This window comes from Parasteatoda tepidariorum, chromosome 4 (genome assembly GCF_982258835.1).
Source record: "Parasteatoda tepidariorum strain Cologne lab strain chromosome 4, Ptep-v5.0, whole genome shotgun sequence".
NCBI classification, from domain to species: Eukaryota; Metazoa; Arthropoda; class Arachnida; order Araneae; family Theridiidae; genus Parasteatoda; species Parasteatoda tepidariorum.
In genome coordinates, this window is record NC_141758.1 from 121,608,480 (window position 1) to 121,634,199 (window position 25,720).

General features: G+C 31.0%; 1 protein-coding gene across 10 annotated transcripts in view; it reads left to right on the plus strand.

The window, feature by feature from the left end:
- LOC107442031 (uncharacterized) overlaps window positions 1–7,692 on the plus strand; it is a 46,817-nt gene extending 39,125 nt beyond the window's left edge. For 6 of the 10 annotated variants that reach the window (XM_087162032.1, XM_087162038.1, XM_087162036.1 and 3 more), the window contains 3 exons: window positions 686–843; window positions 3,267–3,329; window positions 7,386–7,692. In XM_087162032.1, coding sequence (XP_087018158.1) covers window positions 686–843; window positions 3,267–3,329; window positions 7,386–7,456 — 292 coding nt within the window. In that variant the 3' untranslated portion in view covers window positions 7,457–7,692. The remainder of the gene's footprint in view (window positions 1–685; window positions 844–3,266; window positions 3,330–7,385) is intronic. The other 4 variants (XR_015433370.1, XR_015433371.1, XR_015433372.1 and 1 more) reach the window with 2 other exon arrangements.
- Window positions 7,693–25,720: the final 18,028 nt, after the last annotated feature.

Consider the following 25,720-nt stretch of genomic DNA (forward strand, 5'->3'; position numbering starts at 1 on the left):
CATAGTGTGCGAAAGCGCCAATCGTTTTACATGTTTAATGAAATACTTGCGAGACCGCGCAGGTGTCGACTGAGCTGGGTTCGATGAGATTATTGCACTCTCGTGTGCGACTCTGCTGCATGTTGCAAGATATTCTCCATTTCAGACTTCATTTTCCACCCTCGATGTCAGACCGAAAAATATCGCGATCTTTTTATGGTGTCTAATATAATCAAGAAAAGGAGTTCTTTGTCAGAAACTAGTTATTTTATTATGATCATGTAAAGTCTTTGAAAATTATTTTGCCTTTTGTTAATGTATATAGTGCTTAAAAGGTACTTATTCTTTGTTGAAAGATTTGGCTAAGCACCCTGTTTATGTATATGTAAGAAGAAATAAAAACAACCGACTTTTCTATCAACATAATACTGTTCTACAGCATTAAATCATGATTAATGTAGAATTTGAAAGCTAATTTTTACATATTTCATGTAAAAAGTGTAAAGTTGAAAGCTAATTTTTACATATTTCATGTAAAAAGTGTAAAGTTTAAAATTTCCTTGGGATAATAACAACATTTTTTTAATTAATTATTAAATGTGAGAAGAATGTCGGTTGTAGGGGGAACATCTGTAAGCAAGGTATTAGATTCGGTTTCTTGGATGGTGTTAACACCTTTTTTCTGTTTGTTGTACTAACACTCTAGCTTGCAGGAGTCTAATGTAAACCATCCAACAGAGTTACAGTCCAGAGAAGAAGCCGGTCGACATCCCTCAGAAGTGCCCCTCAAAGATCGGGAACTGATGCCGCCACCCCTTTCCATGCCAGCCACTAGTCCACCTCATCATAGTATAGTTAGAAAAAGTAAGATGTTCTTAACTTGGATGGTTTTTGAGGAGATGCTTTTTGAAATGAATTAAATTAGTTTTACGAACCAAACTTCTCTATTTCTTTCCTATTTCTGTTGATAGTTCTTTTTATGTTTTTAGTTTCAATTTGAAATAAAATGGTAGCTTTGTAGAATTACTTTTTAATAAGTACAGAAATAGTAAATACTTCTTTTTTTTTTTGAATTTATACTATTAAAAATTACTAATACAAGATTGCCACTCCACAGGTAGAACAGGGAAAATACAAGAAATTTGATCTTTTCTTTACAAACTGGGAAAATAAAGGGAATTTTGTTTCTTATTTTTGACTTTTAAAAAATGGTGACCACTCAGAGCGTCACCTATCCTATGGAATATTTAAGCATGATATTTCAAATGTACTATAGCATTTAAGTATGTCCTGTTGTTTTTATATCAAATAAAACTAATAAATATAGTTAGCCCACTATGGCTCACACAAGAGCACAGTCATTGTTGTTTCCCTCTTAATATATTGCGTTTAATATGTGCAGGGAAAACAGAGACTTTTTTTTCCAGATTTGAGTGGCAACTCTAATAAGATACTTGATTTTAGTTAAAATAATTTATTGAACAGAAACAAAGTTATTTTTCTGCTCAAATTTGTTTTTTTTTTTTTTTTTTTTTTTTTCATGATGGAAGTTAATTTATTTTTTGTTTTATTTACAGAGATGCAATTCATCCTAATTACTTTAAAAAACCAGCCCAACATCGCTCTAAACATGTTACAGTCATATTCTGAAAAGCATTCCAGCTATATTTTAAATTGTTCTAGCTGTGACATTTTTCAAAAATTGGGCTTCATCTTTTTTTTTTTTTTTTTTTAATATGGAATTTTCTATGACACTATTAGTTTTGTCCAAAAAAAATATGTCTGGTTGTCATAAGTGAGAATTTCGTAATTACAATTTCAAGTTGTTTAAAAATTATTGTTTGTAATGCTTAAAGTTCAAGACTGTATCTTTAACTAGTTTTGCTGTTCCATCTTGTTTGTAATACCACTGTCAACAAGTCTTGATTGTGTTAATATTCTTTTATTTCTTCATGGAAAGATAAGAAGAAAGTGCATGTATAGGTTTTGCTCTTTCGATACAGCTTTCCTAAATTAAATGAGTCTCGAAGAACATGTTTATCCATTAAAGTTTGTTGTTGAACCTACATTCGAGACAACAAAATCTTTTATTATAATATTAAAAAGTTGGTCTTATTTATGAAACAGACATGATAATATTCTGGAAAAAATCAAGATTTTTCGCTAACCATGATCCGGAAGTTTACGGAAATCCAAGGTCCTGAAATTTCGAGAAATCATGGATCAGATTTATGTATAAAAATTCTTTGGTATTTTATTAAAAAATATTAGAACTAGATTTTATACTTGGCATCTCTTTCATTTGTAAATATTTTTTCTGGTAGAATAATAAATTTGTTTAGAGATAAAAGTGAACTTATACATAATTATTCATTTAAATTATACTGTATATAATTTATTTAGAATTTCATGTTTCGAAAACATAGACGATTTAAATTTATAAAGACGTTAATATTTTGAAATACATCATTAATGATTTTATTCAAGATTCTTGAGTTGGGCTCACAATTACCCCTGATGAAATCAAATATAAATCAATGGTTCTTTGTGGAACTTTAAATGATCTGTCTTCTTTTGGCGGCACCCCCACATTACTAAAGAAAAGTCCATTGTGAGCTGTAAATGTACTAACCCATAAAAGAAAAGACTACTGATTGTTTTGTGACTATTTAATGTGAAAAACTAACATTAAATTTTCCTTGATGCGTGCATATGCTTAAGGTGAATAAAATAGACTAAGAGTTTTTTTTTTAAAGGGGATGCTTTTTGAAGTAAATTAAATTAGATTGAATGAACCTGTTGCATATAACGCAGGTTTTGTGTCCAAAGTTTTATAAAGCTTATTTCAAACAAATTTAATGTTTAATAAACGATCGGTAGTACTTAAAAATGTTAGTTTCTTCTTTGGAGCACTATTCGTTTGTTTTCTGAAAAAGAATACAAAGATGAAACAGTTCCCATATTCTAAAATTTTTTATAAAAATATGATCGAAACTCTCTCAATTGTATAAGGAGAAAAGATTAAATTGCTATATGTGTATCACCATGTTTTCTTTAACCTTAAAAATTGTGATTAAATGCACTATATTATAGCAGAAGGCTTTATGGCAGTAAGAAGACACCTTAAATTTTGTTCTATTAAACCAAAAGCTGAATAGCTTAAGTTATTTGTACCATAAAAAGTTGCATGCAATCTGTTACTGCAAGAAATAGGTAATTTAAAAAAGTGAATATGAGGTTGAGTCCTAATGAAAAGGAAACTTTCATCTGAATTCTTATGTTTACAGATGTTCCAAATGATGAGGGACCACAGAAGAAGAAATTAAAAGGTGCTCTTGTTGGCCTTGCTTGTAAGTTTATCTTTTATTCCTTTCTATAATTGGGCCCTCAATTAAATTCTTTAGTTGAGAAATTATATAATGGGTGTGATCACTTTACTGACTTGAAAGCAAAACATTTTATGTCGTATCCATATTTAACAAAGAGCCCCAGAAACAAAAAAAATGTTCAATAAATTGGGTTGTTTACCAATCCAAGTGCGTCTAAAAAAATTGAATACATAAACAATAAGAATACACATTCATTAAAATAAGTGTAACAGTAAACGAAAACAGTGAATATTAAATTAATAAAAATAATAAGATTTTTTTTAAATTAGTTTTTTTCTTTTCATGGAGAGATTTAGATTTCTAACCTATAACTATTATTTTGGTTATTATATGCTATAACTGTACGAAATTTCGAAATCTACATTAAATATTTATATGGATATTAACATTTTTATAGAAAAAAATTAATTTGTCTTATGTTTCTTTGTAAACATTGATTAAAATGAAACAAAACTTTTGGATACATTTAAAATGGATTCCAAAATAATTTCTTTATAATTTGAGAAAAGAATCGTTAAAAACGGCTCAAGATACGAGTCATTAAAAGAGTTTTTATACTGAGCAATAAAAATTTAAAATAAATTTTCTTAATTTTGTACCGAATTTTATTTTTCGACTCATAAAGTCCGATTTGAATATCTTAAAAAGTTTCAAACAACTTCTTATTTTTTAAAAGAAAGCTCAAAATGATAATAATAAGGGATAAAATGATAAGGGATTTTCCGATAGTATTATTTTGAACTTTTAAACAAGATTTAGCAAATGTATTAGCATTTTTAAAATGACACTGGCATTGTTGGGAGATAATCCCCCATAAAAGTATCTTTTCTTTTGCATGTTTTATTTCTTAATAGCATCAGTGGAAGGGCATTGTTTGGTATAGGGTGTTCAAAAGCACTATTTCATGTTTGTGATTTATTATTGTCAATCCGTCAAACCTCTAAAAGCTTTAAAACTTCATTGATAATTATGAGACATCACATAACCTAAACACTTCTGAATTTAGAAAATGATTCTCTAAGTGCTGTTTAAATTAGATCACAAAATGTGTTTCCGTTATTTTGTGCAACCCATATATATATATACATACACAGCGAAACCTCGGTTAAGTGGACACTCTTGGGGCCGAAAAAAATTTCCGTTTGCGGGAATGGTACCCTAATAACGAAGTTTAACACCATAAATTGTTTTTAGAATATTTTCAAAGATAAAGAAACAATTAAATAATCTACAGTAACTATCTACAAGGATATTTATTTAAAGTTTGATATAAATACATAATTCTAGATGTAGCTACAGATAAATGAATATAATTTTTCTTATTAGTGCAGATACTCAAGTTAAACATATGATACTGAATAGGAGCTTTTAGTCCAAAGTCAGTTTCAGTTATTAGGTTTACATCCCCTAACACTTACCTATCATTTGATAAGGAACATGGTGGTCAATACTTCCTTGAAAGTAAACCTCCCACTATTCACAGAAAGAAGAAAAAAAAGCAATGCATACCTGTAAGCCACGAGGATGTATGTAGTTGATTATTCACAACTCATCATCTATCGGGTGTCTGAATAAATGTTTCCTTTATATAAACACCTCAAAGATTATACTTCTGTTCTCTCTGTTATACTTCTGTGTTAAATACAGTCTTCAAATTTCTAAAAAAATGAAGAAATTTTCAATGGGGAAGACGCATTGAGAGCATTTAAGACTTCATTTCAACTTGAGGTTCTTATTTATAACCTGAGTCGTCCAGATGAAAAGATCAAAAGATGCTGCTGTCCGAATTATTTCACAAGAGCAGTATCATTTTTCCTCCTTTCTTTACAAAAATAAGGTAAGGTGACAGAAGAAAGATTGATTCTTTAGTACTGAAGTAGCTTAACAATATTTTTAGTTATGGGTAAAAAATTTACATTCTTTAAAAATGGTGAAAAGTTGCATTTTTTTCTTCCTGCAATTCTGAGCAGAAATAGTTTTTTTTTTTTTTCCAAACTTATAAAAAGTGGTGATTGGTTTGAAGAGATAGAAAATAATGTTTCAGGGCAAAAATGACTGTCCACGTCGGGTTGCGGAAGTGTCTGCTTTGCGGAGAATGTACATAATGGTTTATTTATAGAAGATTCCTGGGGAATTAAAAATATGTTCGCATTTTGAGGTGTCCGTTTTGCAGGAGTGTCCATAACAGGAGATTTCACTGCATATGGGTGATTCTCACGAAACATGACAATTCGGACCAAAAAATTTCTTCAAATTTAAAGTCTTCAAAATATTCTAAACTTTTTTTGTATACTTCTTTATTAATATTTTATAGACAGCACTGTAGTTTATTGACATTTGCTCGAGAAAAAAAATAAAATAGAAATTCACCAAATCTTAAATGCCAGGAAAATGACACATTACCTTAGAAGTTTAAAAAACAGTCATTTTAAGTTAATAGTAAGTAACTCAACTTAAGCCTTTATGTTAGATGGACCATAAGTTGCTTAAATTAATTCTTTTTATCTACTGTAGAACGAAACAAAAAAAAAATTTGTTGCTCATATGTACAGAATAAAATTTTGTATAATAATCAATCATTAAATAAATAAATAACTTAGATTACATCCAAGCATATTACAATCATACATAAACTTGGTATTAGGTTAATATTTGCTTTCCCTCTTTACAGTATTAGCAGTTAAAAAGAATTTCTGGTAACACTTCAATGTCCTGGCATTCATAAGCCAGGAAAATGACAGCCAGGATAATGACAAATATATTTTATAGCATATAACTCTACTTTAGTTTAATATTTTGGCCGAAGACGTTTATATTCTGCAGAAAACAACAGTATTTCTTAAAATAACTCAGATAAATCTATGTAGTTTATGTTATTAATGATTTCAAGAAGCCAGAAAAATGACAGCATAAAAACCTACTCATTTTGAAAAAATTTTTGAAATAGATTTTGAGCCAGAAAATTGGTTCTTTATTCATGCAACAAGACATGTTCATATAGGAGGGTATCTAATCAATCTATTAACATAAGATATTGATTCCTGGCATTATCTATTTTGGTTATAAATCACTAAATAAAAGTAGCCAGGAAAATGGGCAGATTTTCATGGGACAAACAAACTATTGACAGAAAAAATTATTTTAAACGAAGTTTTAGTAAACAATACGCTCTGCGTATATTCTAGAAATGCTTACATAGGATAAGATTTAAAAAAAAAAAAATTTGATTTTGAAAAATGTATGGGAAGTTTTGAAACTAGTTATTATTGGAAACATTGTTTGGGACATGCCAGGAAAATGACATTTTGATATTCAATTAAATTTTTTAAGTATACAAAACAGTCAAAGCTGTGCAAAGTCATTTTAAAATGCTAACAGCAATGCTATTTATTAATTTTTTTTAAAAAAAAAAGTTCGCTTAGTATTATAGTATTAGATCTTGGAGCAAGGGACTGTGAATTGTCATGTTTCGTGAGAATCACCCATATATATGTTTAAAAAAAAATTGTAATTTAATGTCTATTTCTCAATAAGCTTTAAACTTTATTGATATGTATGAGATTTAAAAAGTGATTCTTTAAGTACTTTTTTAGAAATATCAAAGTATGTGTTAGTATCGAAGTCAAAGTGTTAACATTATTTTGTCTAACCCATGTGTATGTATGTATATATATATATATTTACATTTAAGGTGAATTAGTAGGTAAAAAAATATATATATTTTGTTAATTTCAAAATTTAATGTCATTTGAATTTCAATCAAGTGTTTTTAACAAGCTAAGAAATCAGTCGGAAAAAAAGTTTTTTAAATTCTGTCTAGTAATTCCTTTAAAAAAAAACTACCTCCAAAGTAAATCTGTTTTACACTTTCAAGATTTTTGTGATCACGCTTTATTATCCTTTAATGTTTCCTATTTGATTTATAAGTTATTAGATAATAAGTTTATTATCTAATAAATTATAAACCTAATTAGATAATAAGATTTTCAATGAATGAATAAATGTTCCTATTTGTAGCTATGTATGGCTCTGATGACTCTGATGATAATGAGGATGAAGGCCAAGGCATGCCAACATCTCGCCAATAGCTGTTGAACACCTCAAGTCTAGTTTCTCAGTGCCATAGAACTTTCGAATTTTACTTATTGGAAGTGCCTTTTGTGTGTACATAGCTTTGTAAATAATTCCAAAATATTTCCCATTGTATATATATTGTAAATAGCTATGCTGTTAATGACCAGCAAATTTTGAGCTTTGTTTTGTTATGGAAGGAGATGATTGTGTGCCTATGTTTATCTGAAAATAAATAATTTTTTTTATGACATTCAACTTTTTAATTCTGCTAATAGGATTACTTTTATGTATGCTTTAAATATATATATATATCTAATTGGGAACCAATGGTGTTGGGTAATTTCAAAAAGATTCTGGAATCTTTTCGTAATTCAAAATAAAAATTCAGTTCATTAAATTTTCATGTCTTCCATGCTTTGTTTAAATTGAACTGATTATAAATATAAATCATCTTTTGCTCAATTGGTAAAATAGAACTATTTTAAAAAGATCGAGCTCGGTAATTTATTTATTTATTTATTTTTTTTAATTATTTGAAAATGTGTTTGAAGTTGAAAAAATTATTTGTTTTATGTGGATCTAAAGTTCTCGTAAGAGCTAACGCGAAAGGTCAATTTTCCACTTGCGGAAATTGTGCTCTCGATCAGAAAAATGATTGGTTGATTCCTCTGAATGGCTTAGAAAAAAAATATTATTTGTTAATAAGTATAGCCTCAAACTGTTACAGTTATTAATAAGGGTTTTTAAAAAGCACTTCAAGGTGCTTGTTTTCATTTTTTTAAAAACCTTTAAAGGTGCTTTTTTCCTTGGGCGCTTTTAAAAAGTGCTTGATTTCTTTTTATTTGAAATAATATTTTTTTTACTATGTCAATTTTCGTTACTAATTATACAAAAAGCGTGGTTTTCACATTGTTCCTTTTAACATTTTCACAATTCATTTAACCACGATCCATTTCGGCAAGCTGTCGAATGAAAAGTCCCATTTATTTTACATGTTTGGAAAGAAAAAAAATTTTTTTCAGGCCCACATGTGCTTGCACTGAGCTGGTGCGGTGTAAAGGATTTTTGCACTCTCACATGCAACTCTGCTTCATTTTGCAGGAGATTTTCAATTTTAGGTTTCATTTTCTACCCTCGAACCGAAAAATCTGTCTTTTTCTTGATAGTGGGGATCGACTAAGTGTTGCCAAATATTTTCCCTAATAGCAAAATAAAATTTTATTTCTCTTGTTGATTTCATCGCTGGTAAAGTGCCATCGTTTTTGTCATTGGCAAACCATTGACCTTCTTCTGCTATTCTATTTATAGATCCCTATCATTAATACTTGAACTTAACTTGGGGATCATTCACTAATTATGCATTTTCGTGTGGGTGCATAGTGGTTGAGAATCACAAATCTCCGTCACCTCAAAATTACCATCTCGGTTTTATTCATTAAATATAAGAACTAGTTGAGATTTCTAATTGTAGGATTTTTTGCCTGTGGGGACCGTCTACGAATTGCATTAAAAAAAATTTACATTTATTATTGTATTTCATTATTTTTAAAATTTTCAGTTCTCTTAAATTATATTATGAAAAAACTCGATAATATTTAAAGGCAAGATTTTAAAAGAGGTATGAAGTGAGGGGATTTTCATTATTTTATCATTTAGCTAATGCAGTAAAAATTCTTATGTTAATTCAGATTTGTCATTCCAAAAAACTTTTAATTTGATTTTAATACAATTGAAATAATAAATTCAATTATCTCGGATTTGTTAAACTTTATAATGTAGGAACCATATAATGATTTATTGCTGACAAGAATGTTTTGCTTCCTTATTGTATTACATTTCAAAATTATTGAATGTTTTTTTTTTTTGTTTCATTGAGGAAATACTAGACAAAGTAACAAATTTTGCTAAAAAAATATTAGGCCTCTCAATAATTTACATTAGTAATATGAATTTATTAAACTTTCTTAGTCTGATTATTCTTTACTTTATAAATTCAGTATGACCAATAATATTAATTCTGTTAATGTTTTGTTGAATATACTTTTATAAATAGCTTTTATTTAAATTTTAAGAAATACACCCGATAACTTTTTTAAATTATAGTTTGACTAATTATAATTTGGAATTAAAACTTGTCTCTTTCACATATTCAATTAAAGTAATTATTAATTTCAAAATAGAATTATGGACTCAATATTGAATATATTTAAAATTTTACATAAGTTATTTCTATGGTGAATAATATAATAAAAAAAATAGTTCTCTGTCAGAAACTAGCTATTTTATTAAGATCATGTGAAGTTTTTAAAAAAATTTTGGCATTTTGTAAATATGTATGTGTATTTACATATGAATTTTCAACAATAGGAAGGAAATTTTTGGCTGCTCAGATTTTCTTTTTAAAAAATTACTTAAAAATATTTTTTGAGTGCTTTAAATGTACCTATTTTTTTGTTTAAAAATTTAGTTATGCGCCTTGTCAAGATTAAGTATCTGAACCAAAAAAAAAGGAAAAAATAATTCATAAGCGAAGTTTGGAAAAAATTGTAAAGTAAGCATTTAATAAGTTTTCTCTTATAAATTTTTTTTTATTTGATTTGAAAATTATTATATACATTATAAATTACCCTTACATTAAATTATATAAATGTGCATGTGTATGTCTAATACATTTTAAAGTACATAATGCAACAAGATTGAAAAAGAAAATAAGCCATAAACAATTCCAAGTAAACCACCAACTGAAGGTGTGGTAATGCCTTTTGCTGACCTTGCCACGTTGGTCAGTATTTCCATTTTGTGTTCTTTGGTTTTTGGAAATTTTTATTTTGTGTAGTGTTTAGATGCTTAGTTATTTGCGTACCTGCCAAGTCTCTTTTTTTTTATTATTGAAGACTCCTGTGTTTTACCACTATCTTCTCTTTACCCGTATATTCTCCAATTTATCCTTATTTGTTGAAGAAATTTTTTAAACAAAAATTTTTCCCGTTAAAATAACCGTTTGTGGCGAAAATACTTCTCGTATTCCTCAACAGATGATGCTGTTGCCAGTACTGTAGTATGTTGAGTGTTTTATAGTTTAAGTAATTATATATATAATGGTTTAAAAAAATCTTCTTTAGATTAAGATTTATATACATAATTGTTACTTAAGTAAATATAAGTGCTTATATTATTTTGAATTTCTCTTTTTGACTTACGTGATTATGCATAATGTATCAAAACTTTACTCATAACCTAAAAAATGTTACTAGTAAAATCTCCTGATCCTGGGTTAGAGTCCCTTTGTTGTCAGGCTAACCATGGGACGACTTTGTGGTTTTCTTGTCCTTGTAACGCAAATGCGGGTTAGTTCCTTCAAGAAGTCCTCCACAAAGGTGCATTTCTCCTAATACTTGATCCAGAAGTTCACTTGTCTTCTGGATTCAAAATGACAAGGCTGGGGATTTGAACATTGGTAGTCGTGAAAAGGGTCGGCTGTTCGACGACAGTTATAAAATAAAATATTTTATGTTATTATAAATAATGTTTCTTTACATTAAGATTTATATACATATTTTTTACTTCGCTAAATGTAAGTGCTTACATTATTTCTGGTTTTAAATATCTTTTTTTTTTTTTTTTTTTGACAATCAAATGATGTTCATCATGATGTATCAAAACTTTACTCGTAGCCCACAAAATTTTGCTAATAAAATCTCCATTATTTCAGTTTAAAAAAATGTTGCTACCACTTTAAATATGTAATGTAAAATCTTTGGAATATTGGGAGGAATTGACAGTTATGGAAAATATAATTGAATTATTTTTATAACTATCTGTGTGCTGGATGACAATCGGCGATCGAAAAGGGCTACAGGTGGCGTTCTCTCTGCCCATAGCAACACTTTACATGCTTTCACCATTAGAGTCATAGAAGAAGGAAGTACGTTATTTTCTGTCTTGATTTTCATGTAAATATTAAAATCTTTTAAGTTGGATATTGAAAAGAGAAGGGCCAATGGCGTATTCGAGCGTTGCGATCGCCTATCAGGGATGAGATTCTTTCGCGGATTTCAGCCTTTTCTCAGATTTTTCCGCTAATTTCCGCTGAAATTGTTATTTGCACAAGTTAAAATATTTTATTAGAAATTTAATTTTCCGCGGAGCGAAATTATTGAAGTCTTCATTCCTCCATCTGAAGTTTCTCTAAAAATCATTTCCTTGGGATAAAACTGGTTGACCTTTATACAGGGATGAGGTTTTTTTCGCTTTTGTCTCTCGAATTTCAGCCTTTTTATCAAAAACTCAGATTCTCTAAAAGTTTCGTTTTTTTTTTATTTATTTATAAATATCCCGTTTTTTTTTTTTTAATTCAGTCGTTGAAGTCAAATAATTATATTTATTTACGATTTTCAACGAAAAACAGAAAATTCAAACTACGTCCTAGCTGCTAACCCTTCCGCATGTTTACTTATATTAGCTATTTTCTCTGATTTCACGTACAGAAAATAAGATTTTCCGTATTTTTTATCCATCAGCGGGATAGCTCGTATTTTCGTAATTTAGACGTCGCTGCTTCTTGTATTCTGGAGTGAAAGCAAACAAAAAAAGCGAAAAAAAATAGAGGTGAATTTGCGGTGAAAATATTTATTTGCTCATTCAATTAATCTTGTAAATTTTTATTTATTGTGTAAACAAAAAACAATTCAAACAAGCCTTTTAGAAATCCAAAGTCCAGACTCTGCAAATATCTCGGATTTTTATTCACGCGATTTTAATATCAATCATCGATTTGTCATCTCTCCCACGATTGTATGACGGCGCGTCTCATTATTTGTTTTATATTTTACTTCTTATAGCTTTCCCAGTCGGAGGAAAATTCTCCTTTCCATCAATTTTGCTTGATTATTTTGGGGAAAATAGTCATTTTTTATCAGTCTGACTTACTTTGCTGTAGGAACTTAGTGATTTACAAGTTAAAATATCGTTTAATATGAAATTTTTTATTTTATTTACCGATTTGATTTATAAAAACACAAAATAAATAGAACATATTTAATACTGAAGTCCCGCAGTTGACTGATCGTTAAGACACGGTTCCCAGCAGATCACCGAAGTCAAGCATCACTGGCTGCGGTCAGTGTGCGGGTGGGTGACCCAATTGGATTAGTCTGCGTAGGCACCGAGGGTGTGCGGTATTAATCCTCGTTAAACTGTGCTACCGTGAAGTGCTCGACTTCGCGCGCAGGTCGTCGGGCTACCGAAGCGGGGGTGCCATCCCCTCTGCAGAGGATCAAAATTGTGATGGCATGTCTTCGGATCCTCCTCAGGGATGTTTCCCAGACCGTCGCCAATAGCCCATTGCGCAGCTCTAGTGCGACGTAAATGAACAAAACAGACAAACAAACAATGTAATACTCAAAGAGGGTCTGCGTATTTTCTTCTTCCTTATTCAGAAATTTATGCGGTGTGGGAAATTTTGATGAGTCAAAAGTGTTCAGTTTTTTGTATATCAAAGAAAATTAACATGAAATATCTTCTTTTGTCAAAATAAATGAAATGCAACTGATTAATTATCTCTTACTTAATATGCATGATATGATAAATGTAGGAAATTTAATGATAACAAAATATTTTTTTTTAAAAAAATCGTTTAATGAATGTAGAAATTCCAAACATATTTTTTAATGCACAACAACAAATAAATATTATGATTATCATAACAATTAGTATATGACAAGTGCATTTGTACAAATCAGATATGCCATAATTATATTAGGTATTTTGTTAATATATAAAAATATTATCTGTATAATAACCATTAGTGAATAATACAAAACAGATATACCATAATTAAATCAACTATTTCGTCAATACATAAACAAATGATATTTATAGGTATAATAACCACCAGTGAATACGTAACATATTTAACATGAAGGAATTAGCGAAACAATCTTCATTCAAATAAATGACTTCCTCGTCAGATAGGCTCCTTTCTCTGAAATATAAGAGGAAATTTTTGTGTGCGTACTTGCGTATATTGAATGAAATTTTATGCATATACATATGAATTGTATGTACATACATATTGTACGTACAGGAATACATGCCTACATTATATGTATACAGGTGCATGCACACGTATAAATAAAAATGCATGCATACACACGCAGTATATAATTATATATCTGTGGTTACTTTAAATATCGTTGTATGAATAACATTGTTATTAGACAGTACATGCATATAGTACATGCACACGTGAGTGCATTGTAGATCATATGGACGTAGAATGAATAAATTACTTGTTGAAAACAAAAAGCAGACTACTCTGAAAATTTTTTGATCTAATGATCAGTTGTTTTTGTTGGTCTATGTTGTACTAACGATGAACAATGGGCTAATGGTGTAGAGTTGGGAAACATTCCTGAGGATGATCCGAAGACATGTCAACACAATTTTGTTCCTCTGCAGAGGGGATAGATCTCCTCCTTGACGACCTGCGCTTGAAGTCGAGCTCTTAATGGTGGAAAAGCTTAATTAGGATAGATACCGCACACCTTTGGTTCCTTTGTAGGTTGATCAAAGTGATCACCCATCCACACACTGACCGTAGCCAGTGATCCTTGACTTCGGTGTTCTACTGGGAACCGTGTCTTAAAGTTCACTCTACTGCGAGTTGATCTAATGAGCGGATATTTACGTTTTTGAACTCAATCTTAAGGGAAGGATCTCAAATATGTTAATTAATTAATGCAAACCATATTTTAAGTTATGAAATTAGACAAAAATAAAACGTACTTTCTCTGAAAAACCTACCTTTTCTCGACGGATGCACATTTCTGACCCAGAAAATATAGGGGGTAGCCGCACTCTGGGAAATATGGTCCTAATAATAGGTTGGTCAAAAGAGCCGTCCAACGGGTATTCGCAATCCGAAATAAATCGTCCCAATAGTGAGGTCTGAGTCCAAAGCTTAGACTCCTTAATGTTAATTTTACTTTTTGCGTATTTCACCATGTCCTGAGAACTTTTAAAACGAATTAAAGTTATTTTGCATACAAATATAAATTTCGTTTATCCAAAGATAATTCTTTGTAAAATATAACTTTCAGTAAATATTTACTTTTTTTAAATTTTATTTTGTAATAGTTAAAAATTTTTGATTATTAAGTATACAATTTTTATAACATTTTAAAGTAGGAAATTTTAAATGGCAAAATACAACATTTGAGTAAAATGGATCGAATAGTTCCTGAAAAATTGAATTTTGAAAAAGTCGCATTTTTAAGAGCTATTCGATTGATTTCGTTCAAATTTTGCGCTTTGCCATTTAAAATTGTTTAACTTAAATTCTAAATTTTTTAGACAATCATTGAATAAAATAATAAAAAATGATTATTTTGACTAAAATTTATATTTTGCACGGAATTAGCTTTTGACAAATGAATTTTTTTATTGAGTGCAAAAATTTTTTCAATTCACTTAAGATGCTCTCAAGATGTGGTCTCATACGTAAAAAATATTAACATTAAGGGAACCACTCTTCTGACTACAACTATTGGGATTATTTTTTTCCAGATTGCGGCCATCCTTATAATTTGAGAGACAAAAACCCAAGTAACACCATTAAACAGGATGTTTATTCAGAGAAAGTATGTTTTTGTGTCTGATTTTAAAACTTAAAATATCGTGGGCACAAATTAATTAGCATATATGTCATCCTCTCGAACCTTTAAGATTGAGTCCTTGAATGTGAAGATACGATCATTAGATGAAAAGTTATTTAGAATGGACCATTTATTTTATGCGTATCGTACATACGTATCTATACTTTAAGTAGTACATATAAGTATGCATAATCTTATGTACGTTAAATCACATATATGTAGATACACACATACTTTATTGTTGTTGTTGTAGTTAATTAACGTCGCACTAGAGCTGCAAGATGGGCCATTGGCGACGGTCTGGGAAACACCCCTGAGGATGATCCGAAGACATGCCATTACAATTTTGATCCTCTGCAGAGGGGATGGCACCCCCGCTTCGGTAGCCCGACGACCTGCACGGGAAGTTGAGCATTTTACGGTAGAACAGTTTAACGAGGACCCATACCGCACACTCTCGGGCCCTACGCAGACTGATCCAAGCGGTCACCCATCCGCACACTGACCGTAGCCAGTGATGCTTGTCCACTGCGTTACATACAAATATGGTATCAACAGTTTATGAAGGAGAGCGGTAGAAAGTTTGAATCACTTAATGTTAAAATTCCTTTTTGCAAAGTTCGCCTTGTATAACTTTTAAAGCAAATTTAAAATTTGAATGAAATCAATCGAAGAGTTCTTCAGAAATCGAATTTTAAATAAATAACTTTTTTTTAAATTGGACTAATTGGAGACTAGTAGTCCGATTTCATTCAAATTTCTCATTTTGACTTTAAAATTACTTTCTTAAAAATTATGAAATTTTTTTTCTATATTTTGCAATGCAAAGTGTTTTCGACAATTAGCAAATAAAATAAAAAATAATATTTATTTAAGGTAATTTTTTGCATAGAATTATCTTTGGATGAACGAATCTTATAATAGTGTGCAAAAACTTCATGATTCGCTTAAAAAATTTTTTCAAATCTAGCGAAATGCTCAAAAGGTTTTGTTAACATTAAGAGATCCAAACATTCAATCGCTCTCCTGCCTAAACAACTTTGGCAATATTTTCAGGCTGGAAAACTTTTAAAGTATTGACTACCTTCCATATGTTGAGGATCGAAAATTCAAATCCATCGGAGAAGGAAAAAAAATCGTTTTTTTTTTTTCTGGTTTTGTAACTTAAAATATCGTTTGTATCAATTAATTAGCATGTACAAGATTATGTCCTCGAACAAAAAAAAAAAAAAAAAATTGAGACTCAAGACGTAAAAAATTTACATATTAGATTGAAAGTTATTTAAGCGGAGTAATTTTGTTTCGCACTATACATAAATATGAAGTCGAATCAATAGATAAACTACATTCAAGTTCCAAAAATTTTGTGGTAGAAGCAATCCATCAATTAGTACCCATGAGCCGCTACAATCGATCACGTGATCTTCCATGTTGAACCCGAACTATCACCTAAAACAAACTGAACTAGGGTGTCTTAGAACTGGTCACAAAAGTTTTTATGGACATTATTCGAAACTTGACAGTATTCGACGATTTTTGATCAATTATAAAGATCAAATTTCTCAAATGAATTCCAATTTCAAAATGAATCCCAATTATTCCTATAAGCAATCAATTCTACTTATGGTGATTAAAAAAACGAATCACTCTTGCAAAGAAGGGACTAGACCATCCAGTTCCCTCCACCTCAGAGCTTACATACCTTGAACTTTTTGCAATGCAAAAGACCCAGAACAAACAAAAGTGGCTGCTTCCACCTATTCACTACTGGTATAAAGCAGAAAGACCAGGACTCTCTCTATCTCTCCCTGGTGATAGGCAAACCAACACCTGCTTATCCCGACTGGCCAGTGGACACCTAAAAAGTCTCACATTTTCTGCAAATCAAAAAATCTTTCCTCTTTGCCCTAAATGCCAACAAAACCAGGCATCACCTGAGCACATCTTGAACTGTTTAGGGCTGGACTGGAATGACATTCATTCCTCTCCCATTCTGGTTTCGGATTTTCTGAATGTCAAAGGATTCATTGATCTGGTCTGACCCCGTCAGACCAGATGGGAATTAGCAACAACAACAACAACAACAAAAAACGAATAAAACATATATTATCCTGTCTTGAAATTAAAATTGCTTAAGCTAATCGGAAAGTTACCGAAATTGCAAGTACAATCTTCTAGCCATAGATACACTCGAAAGTGGGTTAAGAAAATATTATAAATGCTACGTTTGGCATTTATAATATATTATAATTTATCCGTTTTTCAGCTATTATTCCCTCTTTCCCAAAGAAAAAATCATTATTTTTATATATATAACACTTTATTCACGTTGAAATATCGAAAAATAAATTTTAAAAAATAAAATAAAGTAAATTGAAAAAAAAATCGAAAATTAATTCGTGACCAGGACCGAACCCCTGACCACCGAGTCTACAAACTTCTTTACCCATGGCGCTAACAACCACACCACGACTCACACGTTGCTTCCACGAATATATAGCTTAAAGAACTTCCTTCCGGTTATTTAACAAAATCTATTTTGGCCCATTATGTGCCCCTAATTAGCGTATAAAAATTTACTTTGGTGCGATTGTTTGGTATATAAAACTCTAATTTCTGGCAGAGTTTAAAAATTATAAGTTAATATTAACGGGAGTTACGGACTGAGTCGTGTGCATAGCTCCGGAGTCGAAATTTATCCGTTTTTCAGCTATTATTCCCTCTTTCCCAAAAAAAAAATCATTATTTTTATATATATAACACTTTATTCACGTTGAAATATCGAAAAATAAATTTTAAAAAATAAAATAAAGTAAGCAGAAACAAAAATTAAAAATTAACCTGGCCACCGAGTCTACAAACTTCTTGACCCATGGCGCTAACAACCACACCACGACTCAGACGTTGCTTCCACGAATATATAGCTTAAAGAACTTCCTTCCGGTTAATTAACAAAATCTATTTTGGCCCATTATGTGCCCCCTAATTAGCGTATAAAAATTTACCTTCGTACGATTGTTTGGTATATAAAACTCTAATTTCTGGCAGAGTTTGAAAATTATAAGTTGATATTAAAGGGAGTTACGGAGTTAGTTATGTGCGTAGCTCCGGAGTAGAAATGTATCCGTTTTTCAGCTATTATTCCCTCTTTGCCAAAGAAAAATAATTATTTATATATATATGACACTTTATTCACGTTGCAATATCGAAAAATAAATTTTAAAAAATAAAATAAAGTAAATAGAGAAATAAAATTAAAAAACCACGACTCACACGTTGCTTCCACGTATATATAGAAGAAAGAACTTCCTTCCGGTTAATTAACAAAATCTATTTTTGCCCATTATGTGCCCCCTAATGAGCGTATAAAAATTTACTTTGGTACGATTGTTGGGTATATAAAACTCTAATTACTGGCAGAGTTTGAAAATTATAAGTTAATATTAAAGGGTGTTACGGAGTGAGTCGTGTGCGTAGCTCCGGAGTCGAAATTTATCCGTTTTTCAGCTATTATTCCCTCTTTACCAAAGAAAAATAATTATTTTTATATATATAACACTTTATTCACGTTGAAATATCAAAAAATAAATTTTAAAAAATAAAATAAAGTAAGTGGAAACAAAAATTTAAAATTAATCCGTGACCAGGACCGAACCCCTGACCACCGAGTCTACAAACTTTTTTACCCATGGCGCTAACAACCACACCACGACTCACACGTTGCTTCCACGAATATATAGCTTAAAGAACTTCCTTCCGGTTAATTAACAAAATCTATTTTGGCCCATTATGTGCCCCCTAATGAGCGTATAAAAATTTACTTTGGTACGATTGTTGGGTATATAAAACTCTAATTACTGGCAAAGTTTGAAAATTATAAGTTAATATTAAAGGGAGTTACGGAGTGAGTCGTGTGCGTAGCTCCGGAGTCGAAATTCATCCGTTTTTCAGCAATTATTCCCTCTTTACCAAAGAAAAATAATTATTTTTATATATATAACACTTTATTCACGTTGAAATATCGAAAAATAAATTTTAAAAAATAAAATAAAGTAAATAGAAAGAAAATTTAAAAATTAATCCTCAAGCAGGACCCAACACCTGACCACTGAGTCTACTTACTTCTTTACCCATGGCGCTAACAACCACACCACGACTCACACGTTGCTTCCACGAATATATAGCTTAAAGAACTTCCTTCCGGTTAATTAACAAAATCTGTTTTATCCCATTATGTGCCCCCTAAGTAGCGTATAAAAATTTACTTTGGTGCGATTGTTTGGTATATAAAACTCTAATTTCTGGCAAAGTTTAAAAATTATAAGTTAATATTAAAGGGAGTTACGGACTGAGTCGTGTGCGTAGCTCCGGAGCCGAAATTTATCCGTTTTTCAGCTATTATTCCCTCTTTCCCAAAGAAAAAAATAATTATTTTTATATATATAGCACTTTATTCACGTTGAAATATCGAAAAATAAATTTTGAAAAATAAAATAAAGTAAGCAGAAACAAAAATTAAAAATTACTCCGTGATCAGGACCGAACCCCTGGCCACCGAGTCTACAAACTTCTTTACCCATGGCGCTAACAACCACACCACGACTCACACGTTGCTTCCACGAATATATAGCTTAAAGAACTTCCTTCCGGTTAATTAGCAAAATCTATTTTGGCCCATTATGTGCCCCCTAATTAGCGTATAAAACTTTACTTTGGTACGATTGTTTGGTATATAAAACTCTAACTTCTGGCAGAGTTTGAAAATTATAAGTTAATATTAAAGGGAGTTACGGATTGAGGCGCGTGCGTAGCTCCGGAGTTGAAATTTATCCGTTTTTCAGCTATTATTCCCTCTTTCCCAAAGAAAAAATAATTATTTTTATATATATAACACTTTATTCACGTTGAAATATCAAAAAATAAATTTTAAAAAATATAATAAAGTAAATTGAAAAAAAATCGAAAATTAATTCGTGACCAGGACCGAACCCCTGACCACCGAGTCTACAAACTTCTTTACCCATGGCGCTAACAACCACACCACGACTCACACGTTGCTTCCACGAATATATATAGCTTAAAGAACTTCCTTCCGGTTAATTAACAAAATCTATTTTTGCCCATTATGTGCCCCCTAATTAGCGTATAAAAATTTACCTTGGTACGATTGTATGGTATATAAAACTCTAATTTCTGGCAGAGTTTGAAAATTATAAGTTGATATTAAAGGAAGTTACGGAGTGAGTAATGTGCTTAGCTCCGGAGTAGAAATGTATCCGTTTTTCAGCTATTATTCCCTCTTTGCCAAAGAAAAATAATTATTTTTATATATATAACACTTTATTCACGTTGAAATATCGAAAAATAAGTTTTAAAAAATAAAATAAAGTAAATAGAAAAAATTTTTTTCAATTAATCCATGACCAGGACCGAACACCTGATCACCGAGTCTTCACACTTCGTTACCCATGGCGCTAACAACCACACCACGACTCACACGTTGCTTCCACGAATATATAGCTTAAAGAACTTCCTTCCGGTTAATTAGCAAAATCTATTTTGGCCCATTATGTGCCCCCTAATTAGCGTATAAAACTTTACTTTGGTATGATTGTTTGGTATATAAAACTCTAACTTCTGGCAGAGTTTGAAAATTATAAGTTAATATTAAAGGGAGTTACGGATTGAGGCGCGTGCGTAGCTCCGGAGTCGAAATTTATCCGTTTTTCAGCTATTATTCCCTCTTTCCCAAAGAAAAAATAATTATTTTTATATATATAACACTTTATTCACGTTGAAATATCAAAAAATAAATTTTAAAAAATAAAATAAAGTAAATTGAAAAAAAAATCGAAAATTAATTCATGACCAGGACCGAACCCCTGACCACCGAGTCTACAAACTTCTTTTCCCATGGCGCTAACAACCACACAACGACTCACACGTTGCTTCCACGAATATATAGCTTAAAGAACGTCCTTCCGGTTAATTAACGAAATCTATTTTGGCCCATTATGTGCCCCCTAATAAGTGTATAAAAATTTCCTTTGGTACGATTGTTTGGTATATAAAACTCTAATTTCTGGCAGAGTTTGAAAATTATAAGTTCATATTAAAGGGAGTTACGGAGTGAGTCGTGTGCGTTGCTCCGGAGTCGAAATTTATCCGTTTTTCAGCTATTATTCCCTCTTTGCCAAAGAAAAATAATTATTTTTATATATATAACACTTTATTCACGTTGAAATATCGAAAAATAAATTTTAAAAAATAAAATAAAGTAAATTGAAAAAAAAATCGAAAATTAATTCATGACCAGGACCGAACCCCTGACCTCCGAGTCTACAAACTTCTTTTCCCATGGCGCTAACAACCACACCAGGACTCACACGTTGCTTCCACGAATATATAGCTTAAAGAACGTCCTTCCGGTTAATTAACAAAATCTATTTTGGCCCATTATGTGCCCCCTAATAAGTGTATAAAAATTTCCTTTCGTACGATTGTTTGGTATATAAAACTCTAATTTCTGGCAGAGTTTGAAAATTATAAGTTCATATTAAAGGGAGTTACGGAGTGAGTCGTGTGCGTTGCTCCGGAGTCGAAATTTATCCGTTTTTCAGCTATTATTCCCTCTTTGCCAAAGAAAAATAATTATTTTTATATATATAACACTTTATTCACGTTGAAATATCGAAAAATAAATTTTAAAAAATAAAATAAAGTAAATTGAAAAAAAAATCGAAAATTAATCCTCAACTAGGACCGAACACTTGACCACTGAGTCTACTTGCTTATATTCCCATGGCGCTAACAACCACACCACGACTCACACGTTGCTTCCACGAATATATAGCTTAAAGAACTTCCTTCCGGTTAATTAACAAAATCTATTTTGGCCCATTATGTGCCCCCTAATAAGTGTATAAAAATTTCCTTTGGTACGATAGTTTGGTATATAAAACTCTAATTTCTGGCAGAGTTTGAAAATTATAAGTTCATATTAAAGGGAGTTACGGAGTGAGTCGTGTGCGTTGCTCCGGAGTCGAAATTTATCCGTTTTTCAGCTATTATTCCCTCTTTGCCAAAGAAAAATAATTATTTTTATATATATATAACACTTTATTCACGTTGAAATATCGAAAAATAAATTTTAAAAAATAAAATAAAGTAAATTGAAAAAAAAATCGAAAATTAATCCTCAAGGAGGACCGAACACCTGACCACTGAGTCTACTTGCTTCTTTTCCCATGGCGCTAACAACCACACCACGACTCACACGTTGCTTCCACGAATATATAGCTTAAAGAACTTCCTTCCGGTTTATTAACAAAATCTATTTTGGCCCATTATGTGCCCCCTAATAAGTGTATAAAAATTTCCTTTGGTACGATTGTTTGGTATATAAAACTCTAATTTCTGGCAGAGTTTGAAAATTATAAGTTCATATTAAAGGGAGTTACGGAGTGAGTCGTGTGCGTTGCTCCGGAGTCGAAATTTATCCGTTTTTCAGCTATTATTCCCTCTTTGCCAAAGAAAAATAATTATTTTTATATATATAACACTTTATTCACGTTGAAATATCGAAAAGAAAATTTTAAAAAATAAAATAAAGTAAATTGAAAAAAAAATCGAAAATTAATCCTCAACTAGGACCGAACACCTGACCACTGAGTCTACTTGCTTATTTTCCCATGGCGCTAACAACCACACCACGACTCACACGTTGCTTCCACGAATATATAGCTTAAAGAACTTCCTTCCGGTTAATTAACAAAATCTATTTTGGCCCATTATGTGCCCCCTAATAAGTGTATAAAAATTTCCTTTGGTACGATTGTTTGGTATATAAAACTCTAATTTCTGGCAGAGTTTGAAAATTATAAGTTCATATTAAAGGGAGTTACGGAGTGAGTCGTGTGCGTTGCTCCGGAGTCGAAATTTATCCGTTTTTCAGCTATTATTCCCTCTTTGCCAAAGAAAAATTATTATTTTTATATATATAACACTTTATTCACGTTGAAATATCGAAAAATAAATTTTAAAAAATAAAATAAAGTAAATTGAAAAAAAAAATCGAAAATTAATCCTCAAGGAGGACCGAACACCTGACCACTGAGTCTACTTGCTTCTTTTCCCATGGCGCTAACAACCACACCACGACTCACACGTTGCTTCCACGAATATATAGCTTAAAGAACTTCCTTCCGGTTATTTAACAAAATCTATTTTGGCCCATTATGTGCCCCTAATTAGCGTATAAAAATTTACTTTGGTGCGATTGTTTGGTATATAAAACTCTAATTTCTGGCAGAGTTTAAAAATTATAAGTTAATATTAACGGGAGTTACGGACTGAGTCGTGTGCATAGCTCCGGAGTCGAAATTTATCCGTTTTTCAGCTATTATTCCCTCTTTCCCAAAAAAAAAATCATTATTTTTATATATATAACACTTTATTCACGTTGAAATATCGAAAAATAAATTTTAAAAAATAAAATAAAGTAAGCAGAAACAAAAATTAAAAATTAACCTGGCCACCGAGTCTACAAACTTCTTGACCCATGGCGCTAACAACCACACCACGACTCAGACGTTGCTTCCACGAATATATAGCTTAAAGAACTTCCTTCCGGTTAATTAACAAAATCTATTTTGGCCCATTATGTGCCCCCTAATTAGCGTATAAAAATTTACCTTCGTACGATTGTTTGGTATATAAAACTCTAATTTCTGGCAGAGTTTGAAAATTATAAGTTGATATTAAAGGGAGTTACGGAGTTAGTTATGTGCGTAGCTCCGGAGTAGAAATGTATCCGTTTTTCAGCTATTATTCCCTCTTTGCCAAAGAAAAATAATTATTTATATATATATGACACTTTATTCACGTTGCAATATCGAAAAATAAATTTTAAAAAATAAAATAAAGTAAATAGAGAAATAAAATTAAAAAACCACGACTCACACGTTGCTTCCACGTATATATAGAAGAAAGAACTTCCTTCCGGTTAATTAACAAAATCTATTTTTGCCCATTATGTGCCCCCTAATGAGCGTATAAAAATTTACTTTGGTACGATTGTTGGGTATATAAAACTCTAATTACTGGCAGAGTTTGAAAATTATAAATTAATATTAAAGGGTGTTACGGAGTGAGTCGTGTGCGTAGCTCCGGAGTCGAAATTTATCCGTTTTTCAGCTATTATTCCCTCTTTACCAAAGAAAAATAATTATTTTTATATATATAACACTTTATTCACGTTGAAATATCAAAAAATAAATTTTAAAAAATAAAATAAAGTAAGTGGAAACAAAAATTTAAAATTAATCCGTGACCAGGACCGAACCCCTGACCACCGAGTCTACAAACTTTTTTACCCATGGCGCTAACAACCACACCACGACTCACACGTTGCTTCCACGAATATATAGCTTAAAGAACTTCCTTCCGGTTAATTAACAAAATCTATTTTGGCCCATTATGTGCCCCCTAATGAGCGTATAAAAATTTACTTTGGTACGATTGTTGGGTATATAAAACTCTAATTACTGGCAAAGTTTGAAAATTATAAGTTAATATTAAACGGAGTTACGGAGTGAGTCGTGTGCGTAGCTCCGGAGTCGAAATTCATCCGTTTTTCAGCTATTATTCCCTCTTTACCAAAGAAAAATAATTATTTTTATATATATAACACTTTATTCACGTTGAAATATCGAAAAATAAATTTTAAAAAATAAAATAAAGTAAATAGAAAGAAAATTTAAAAATTAATCCTCAAGCAGGACCCAACACCTGACCACTGAGTCTACTTACTTCTTTACCCATGGCGCTAACAACCACACCACGACTCACACGTTGCTTCCACGAATATATAGCTTAAAGAACTTCCTTCCGGTTAATTAACAAAATCTGTTTTATCCCATTATGTGCCCCCTAAGTAGCGTATAAAAATTTACTTTGGTGCGATTGTTTGGTATATAAAACTCTAATTTCTGGCAAAGTTTAAAAATTATAAGTTAATATTAAAGGGAGTTACGGACTGAGTCGTGTGCGTAGCTCCGGAGCCGAAATTTATCCGTTTTTCAGCTATTATTCCCTCTTTCCCAAAGAAAAAAATAATTATTTTTATATATATAGCACTTTATTCACGTTGAAATATCGAAAAATAAATTTTGAAAAATAAAATAAAGTAAGCAGAAACAAAAATTAAAAATTACTCCGTGATCAGGACCGAACCCCTGGCCACCGAGTCTACAAACTTCTTTACCCATGGCGCTAACAACCACACCACGACTCACACGTTGCTTCCACGAATATATAGCTTAAAGAACTTCCTTCCGGTTAATTAGCAAAATCTATTTTGGCCCATTATGTGCCCCCTAATTAGCGTATAAAACTTTACTTTGGTACGATTGTTTGGTATATAAAACTCTAACTTCTGGCAGAGTTTGAAAATTATAAGTTAATATTAAAGGGAGTTACGGATTGAGGCGCGTGCGTAGCTCCGGAGTCGAAATTTATCCGTTTTTCAGCTATTATTCCCTCTTTCCCAAAGAAAAAATAATTATTTTTATATATATAACACTTTATTCACGTTGAAATATCAAAAAATAAATTTTAAAAAAT